Source organism: Glandiceps talaboti, chromosome 6 (assembly GCF_964340395.1).
Source record: "Glandiceps talaboti chromosome 6, keGlaTala1.1, whole genome shotgun sequence".
In the NCBI taxonomy this organism is placed as follows: Eukaryota; Metazoa; Hemichordata; class Enteropneusta; family Spengelidae; genus Glandiceps; species Glandiceps talaboti.
The window spans coordinates 19,595,339-19,603,089 of record NC_135554.1 but is presented as its reverse complement, the minus strand read 5'-3'; the positions used below and the strand labels follow the sequence as shown (position 1 = coordinate 19,603,089).

Below are 7,751 nucleotides of genomic sequence, written 5' to 3'. Positions count from 1 at the left end.
GTACGTGTGTGTGTGTGTTTGTGTGTTTGTGTGTATGTACGTGTGTGTGTGTGTGTGTGTGTGTGTGTGTGTTTGTTTGTTTGTTTGTTTGTTTGTGGGGGCGGGGGCGGATAAACCATGACCAGTACATGCACAGAAAGTAGTTTAATGTCTTCTCCCTGCTACACACTCAATAACAAAGCGCAGCCTATAGTAGCATTCATCATTTTATCTACCTTCAAATTATTTCCAACAACACAGATGACATGGCAATCTAACAGCCAAGATCTTAACTGCATGTATAGTGGAACAGAACAGAGCTGCATATTATTAAAATATCCCATTGTACAAAAAGAACACTTTCAATGACATGACACATCATTTTACGAATAGCACATTACAAAATACCACAACCAAATTTTGGGGTGTCACTGATAATTTAAAAAACAAAACGTAAATTAATTTGGCATTTACGATACACACTGAATATAAATTGCAACTGAAACTCTTTAGGTGTAAATGCATACAAAAACTCCAATACAAAACATTTTAATCTAGAAAGACAGTGATCACGTGATACAGGGACAATTGTGTGTAAACATAATTTGCATATTTCGATAAAAATTTACATCAGGTATCTGTTTCATTGGTTTAAATAAACCACTGAAAAAAAAATCAAGTAAATCCTTTGTACTCAATGTGATTGCGATTGTGGATATTATTGAGATATGAGACTAATGTTTGTGAGATTACAGCAAAATGTCTTCGGGCATCTGATACATAAACCTGTATAACAGTAACATGCAATATCTCATCATCATCGCTGGAGCCTACTCCCTTATGCTTTTAACTAAATAAAAGCATTAGAACACGTGGCAATGTTCTGCTATTGCTAGCTTCATTACATGTGTACGTGTACAAAAGCCACTATTCAAAAATTATGTTAAAACACCATACAAAGCCACAGTTTCTTTTAGAAAACATCCTCCAAACGTTCCCGAGTATAAGTCATCATCTCAAATTTCTTTTCAATCTGAATCCTGGAAGTAAATCCATTCATTACAATAGTTTTGATGAGTGTGCTGACATTCAAAATAATCAAGTTTATAATGGAAGATAGATCAATAAAGACCATTTTCCCAGTAGAAAAAAAAGTTCTACAACAATTAATACGATCAGTTTTGTGTGTTATGAATTCCAGTCTGAACAAAATATTTTCAAATCTGTAAAAAAAAAATGGTACAAGTAATTGCATGCAACTTGAATGCATGTACTTACAAAAAGTATTATTCTCTCGATTAAGAAATGCTAATTGACACTGATGTAATAATGTAATTATAATTCATTTTATATTCAGAAAGACTGAAAACAGAAATTCTCGAACATATTCGGACACTTGACAAGTTCGAACAGAAATACGTTGCTTCTAAACATACTTGTGCTCTCAATTTTGCCCCATTGATTATCTTTGATAATTTACCATGGTCGCCGTACAGCAAATCAAACTCACATAGTACATTGGGAAGTTAGCCCCTATCAAACCAAGCACATACAGACGGCGGACGGACGGACGGACAGACAGACAGACAGACAGACAGACAGACAGACAGACAGACAGACAGACAGACAGACAGACACGTGCGCACACAATTAACGAAAACAGCGAAAGGTTACACCTACTCGCGATCAGACTGTAATTCACGGATGTTTACTAGACAGATATAACTAATATCCTGGGTAATAAACATCGGTATATGGACTGTATTCATAGATGTATGAATGTGTAAAGAAGTTATCCGGAATTGTTTGACTCCGAATGTAACGAAAGCGCACATTATTGAACATGTGGTCCAATAGATCGATCCTGTCTCTTATCCTATCCAGTGATTTGATTGAACCAAATGCTGTCAGCTGACCACGCGGTGGTCCCCTTAAGGCAAGCAGTCTTAATGTAACTGCAGCGCCGCTGTACTCTTCAATTTGTTTTTCGTAATGCATAATATTTCTAGAAAGAAGGATCCAACAAGCAGCTGAAATCTCGCGAGACATCTCATACTCTACTTCCCAGACCCAACTAGACACGAGGTTGTTAATATTACCACTCTGGGCTAAGTGATGGAAAGCCATAAGGGCTGCTTCCCCTAACCTGTAGGCTTGCTCATCTGTTACATTGCTAACTCGCAGTGTTTTGGTTGAAAGGGGTGATTTATCGTACTGTAATTTACTACAGTATTCGAGGAAATCTACAAATAAATTTGCTGGTTTCCCGTTCTTTAACCCTCCCTCCTCCGGACATTCACCCCTTTGGAGTCGCTGCTGGAAAAGGATGAAAGTGATATTAATATTTGGTACAGATTGTGCCAAATCCACATACTCATTCTGCAAAGCAAAATCAAGTAGAATTAAAAGCAACATATTTCTACTCAGTGCTTCCTTCGTTGAATGAACACCGCCATGAATTACGTCATGCACTTTTGCCCACTTCAGTAAAATATTGACAACTGATATCAAACATGGGTAGGTCACCAAATATTGCTTAATTACACCACTTTCAGTGACGTCATCCTGGTGACGTAGATAATCAACAAATGAATCTCCATCAGTGTGTACACTTTCAAGCAACTGACGGTTGATTTCACTGATCAGAGGGTCATGGGTCAGTGGGGTAGGACCACTTTGCAGTGACTTTATTTGCCCAAGCAAATCAGACACCACCCATGGAAAACTGAGAAACTTGGGGTTATATTCGGAATATGTGACGTAATACCAGGCAGATGCTTTAGCCAATTTTGAGTTGTCTACGTCATCAGCCTCATCTTCATCACTACCCTGGCTGTCATCACTATCACATTCTTCATTGAATTCGTCTCTCGTTACTCTTCTTAGGTTAGAGATTTTCACCCGTATGATCTTTTCAGTGTCAAACCGTTCATTTCTCTCGGTTATTCGTTTATTCAATTTAGTAACGCAACCAGATAAAGCTTCTGCCTCGCTTTCGATTCCATACTGTGTCATAAGTAACGATAATTGATGGTTGTAGCGGTCACGTGATATTTTGGCAGCCTCTACGTATTTGCAGTAACCAGGGTACTTCATTGACTCATCAACGGCGACTCTCGGAACCTCTACTTTGACGTTATCGCCTCTGTCATCAGATCGTAAATTGGGAAGTGTGACTTTTTCTATGGCCAAGCATTGTCGGTACAATTTACCTAAGCATCGATTTGAACGGTATGACGACTTATCTCTTTTACCCATGAAATCAGGATATCTAATAGGACGATGCTCTTTCTCGAGGTCAGGACAGTACCCCGTCTTGGCAAAGTCGACTGCTTCTGCTAATAACTTTGCAACTTGTATACATACATCGGAGAAAACGCCATCTTTCTGTTGATCAGCCATGACGAGATGAGCATTGGACATAGGACCTAACCTATCGTTTTGGATATATTCAGCTATAAACTTGATCATGTCGTCTAATTTGACTTGCCCCTCTACTACTTTCTTCTTTGGGGTTGGGAAGTGCATTGGTGGATGGTTGGTACGGGAGAAGATGAGTTCTGGTAACCAGGTAACGAAGTACTCATCTCCGTCTAAGTCAGATCCTGCCATCTCATTTGGGTGAGGTCTTGGCCCTTGGCGTGGGAATACAAAGCAATCAATCAGGTGATGTAATGCTGGAACATTGATGGCTTCAAATTTTCTGACGTCACCAGGATGATAACAAGGAAATTTAGTGACGACAACTGGACCAGTGTGAATTTGGCATGACTTCTGAGGTTTGTCGAGACTCTTAGAGTACTGTATAAATACCTGACCGTACCGGAGGGTACCTGTCTCGTCTAGTACACCAATCATGTTTCGACCATATTCTTGTGGGATTTCAAATCGAGCTCTTCGACGAATTTCACCTAAAAACATGCACAAAAACTAAAATTAATTTCACATTGATGATTTTAAAAAAAATCATGGGTAGCGCTTGTTCGCTCAACCGTAGTTCTTGTTTGTCAACTTGAAACTGTCAGAGAAAGACGACAAAATAATTAACTTCAATCCTCGACTGACTGACTGACTGACTGACTACTGATTGATTGACTGACTGACTGACTGACTGACTGACTTACTTACTTAATGTACTCCCCGATTACTTACTTACTTACTTACTAACTAACTAACTAACTAACTAACTAACTCACTGATAAGTGAATGAATGAACGAGTGAGCGAGCTAACAAGCGACTGACTTGGCTGATTGGTCAACTTCAGTAACTCGTCTCCCATTGCTCCAGTTGTTGGATAGCCTACTCCAGACCTTAAATCACTAGAAAAATATGATTGAAACCGAAATTCGGGACAAGACGACACCTGCCTTTCACTTACCAATGAAACTTTTGTAGACTGCCTGGAGCAATTCTTTAAAGAAAGGCTCGGTTGTCATGGCAATTCCGCATCTCTGTAGTTTCTTATATTTGATACTAAGGCGGGCTCGTTTCTGGAGAGACTCGACAGCGACTTTCTCGGACAGGAACATTTTGGCTAAATGACTTAGCATTTGATCCTGTAGTTTCAGGAACACTTTGTCAGGAATTTCCAGACCAGACAAGACTGTAATAGCTTGTCGATTGAAATACAGACGTCCTGGAAATATAAAGCAGTACAGTTTATTAGTAAGGGCCATAGGCACATGTGCATGAAATACTTTTACACCACCTGTTGCACATTAGAACTTTAGAAGTAATCTGAGTGAGGTGGTGGTGTTTCATACGTCATTACATCCGAGTTCCTAGTCAGACATTTACCAGTTGCCACAAATAATTATAACCTCCACTCAATCATCGTTGAATAAAACTGTATAACGTTCAGTCATTTGGAGGATTTCCTGCAAGGCTTTACGGGAAACCTTTTGATGATGACATCACATTTTGCCTTTGCAATTACAAAGCAATTATCACAAGACCTTTCCCAGATCTTCCCATAAACCCCTACAGGAGATCCCCAAATGGCCGAACACATGTCAAGTACGCAGTTAGGCTTTTCTGTAAGATATCAAAGTTGAGTAAATTACCAATGTGCTATTTAATTACTTAAAATTGGCAGCACTAATCAATACAAGTGTATTATACTAGGTAGAAATGGGTCTTTTGGACTTTTCATTTAAACCTACCAGGTGACGTAACACTCATAACTTCTATTTTGCTGTGATTGCTTTCGAACTTTTGCATGCTCCCTCGGATCTCTATCATTTCTTCATCATCAGAGAAGTCCGTGCCTATGGCAACCACACCTTTGCTACCTCCAAATCTAATTTGATATGCTGAAGGGACGATAGATCTCCCGATTTCTTCACATATCTGAAAGAAGACACATTCATTATCATTATCATCATCGCCGCCATCGTCGTGGTGGTTACCACCACCACCACCACCACCACCACCACCACCACCACCATCATCACCATCATCATCATCATCATCATCATCATCATCATCGGTAACGTCGTCACAAAGCCCATTCGTTTCATCAAAACCTTTTTTCAACTAATGCTACTTCTTTCTCCAGGTTATAAGCAATGAGTAAAGTCACTTGCCTCTTTTAAGATCTCGTAACTATTCACTCGTCATTTCGTCTTATTTTCTCACCTGTTCTGCCAAGGTTCTTGATATTTTCCCGATTCCATCAGAGAAACAGTATTGCTTTCCATCGGGATCTATACCCCCTTTTATGTCATTAACAATACGGACTTTGCCTTCTGCAACGTTGACGGCCACACTCTCTTCAGAAGTTGAGAAACACTGGCCCATTCTTGAAATGTACGTAGCTACACATTTGATTTGGCTGAAATCACCCATCCATCGTCGAATACTGGCAGCAGTGTGGCCTTTGTCATCTCTAGCATACAGCCAACACCCGTGATCTCTCAGTTGACTGTTTGAACAGGCGAGAAATTTGTAATGGCGCTCACCAACACGGACGCCTGACTGAAGGGTGGACACAATACGGTCTTCAATTTCTTGTGAAGAGGAATCCATGGAAGAGAGTTTGTGATAATTTTCATCTCGAAAAACAACTCTAATGCAGCACTCTTCACCAAATTGACGAAGGATTCTGTTTTCGAACATTAACTCTGGTTGTAAAAAAAGCAACCTTGATGGTGTAACTACAACACGGCGAACGTAACGACAGGTTGATGGAAGATATTTTGATTCCAAGTCTTCGTCTATGTCGATGCGAAGTGCAAAATTTCGGATGGCGGCCTCGTACACTTTATTGAGATCAACGAAGTGGTTATTATCTATATCCGCAAGGACTTGAAACAGTGCTTTGCAGTGAATGCTCTCATCATAGCGGTCTATTGTTGTCGTCAACATCGGAAAGAACGAATCCAGCTGATCTGTTACAACAAAACCACGACTTAGCAAACATTGTAGAGCGTACTGGCATTCAAATGATCTGAAGTCCGGTCGAGTTAGGTGGGTTTGTTGCGAGGAGGGTGGAACAGTTCGTATTGGACTGTAGAAAATCTGGAAATTAGACCGGCTGCGGAGGCGACTTAGAGCACGGCGTACTGAGTCGCGTGCCTCTTTACCCTTGAAGGAAAACCGAAGTACAGAAGAATTGCCTAATACTTCTGCTGTGCATCCCGGGATACTTCGTTTTCTTTGCCAGTTGGTCTTTTCGTTTACGATTGCTGTGTCAGATTGACTTAGACGTGGGGAATACACCAGGTGGAAATAAACATATAGGGCGCTCTCCTTGTCGTCAACGACAGCGAACTTTTCCAAATCACTGTATTGAAGGCGCAGCTGGTACGGTTTGATTTGAGCAGCAGGCATAAAGGATATGTCGTCTTCATCGTCATAACCATAGTTATGAAGATAACTGAAATCCGAGGATATTGTGTCGTTATTCTTCGGATACATAAGTACAGTCAGAGCACTTCTATCGTGTTCCATCAGCAATTCTACCGAGTCCATAGTATCTGGACTTTCATAATGGTTGACATAAGTTCCCCGATCAAGGAGTACCCCTAATGACATTGCATGTGCTGTAATGTCTTTGTGAATCGCTGCCCTGCTTCCCTGGTAGGAGTACAGTCGGGAATCATCAGAACTTAACCACGGTTGTCCAGAGCCGCGCGACGTGTGCTGACACCATCGGCGTCTAACTGACCCAAAGTAATCCTTCACCGAGTTGTATCTGTGCTGTTCGGTGGGCGACAATGACAGCGTAAATAGCATATTGACTACTCTCTCTGTAGATAGCGAAGTTGTGCTGCCAATAACTTCCCGTTGCTGTACAGTTCCATACGACTGAAGCTGACGCGATGTCTTTTGAAGGACAGTATTGGTATCACTGACTACAGTTTCCAATGTGACTTTGACTGGGACAGTGTAATCTTTCATTTTGTCTTTTGGTTTCTTAGAGGCCGCCATGTTGTTTGATTATGATACATGTAGTTACCAGAAATGCCTTACGCCTCAATGTGTTTTCTGTGTTACAATGAGAAAAAAAAGTGAAAACAGTAACAAATCTGATACAATAACCAAGCCAGTAGATAGACTCATTTCCCGTCCCAACTCAGCTTCATTCATGGCAAAGATGATTATGGGGATAGTAAACCAATACATTTTGGCTACATATTTGAATGAAAGATGTGTTAAAACGAAAGTGAAGAGGCGCGCTGCACGCTTGGGCGAGGTATTATGTCAAAGTCAACAAATTTATAAGCTTCGTATCCTTGAAAGGTCTCGAACATTGTTTGGCAAGGATGCA

General features: G+C 40.5%; 1 protein-coding gene across 1 annotated transcript; it reads right to left on the bottom strand.

Annotated features, from left to right (window-relative positions):
• Window positions 1-1,704: 1,704 nt before the first annotated feature.
• LOC144436934 (uncharacterized) lies at window positions 1,705-7,381 on the bottom strand. Its single transcript, XM_078125802.1, has 5 exons — window positions 6,916-7,381; window positions 5,618-6,825; window positions 5,143-5,329; window positions 4,359-4,616; window positions 1,705-3,890 (listed from the first exon to the last, which is right to left on the bottom strand). The coding sequence occupies exons 1-5, from the start codon at window positions 7,379-7,381 to the stop codon at window positions 1,705-1,707; spliced, it is 4,305 nt and encodes a 1,434-aa protein (XP_077981928.1).
• Window positions 7,382-7,751: the final 370 nt, after the last annotated feature.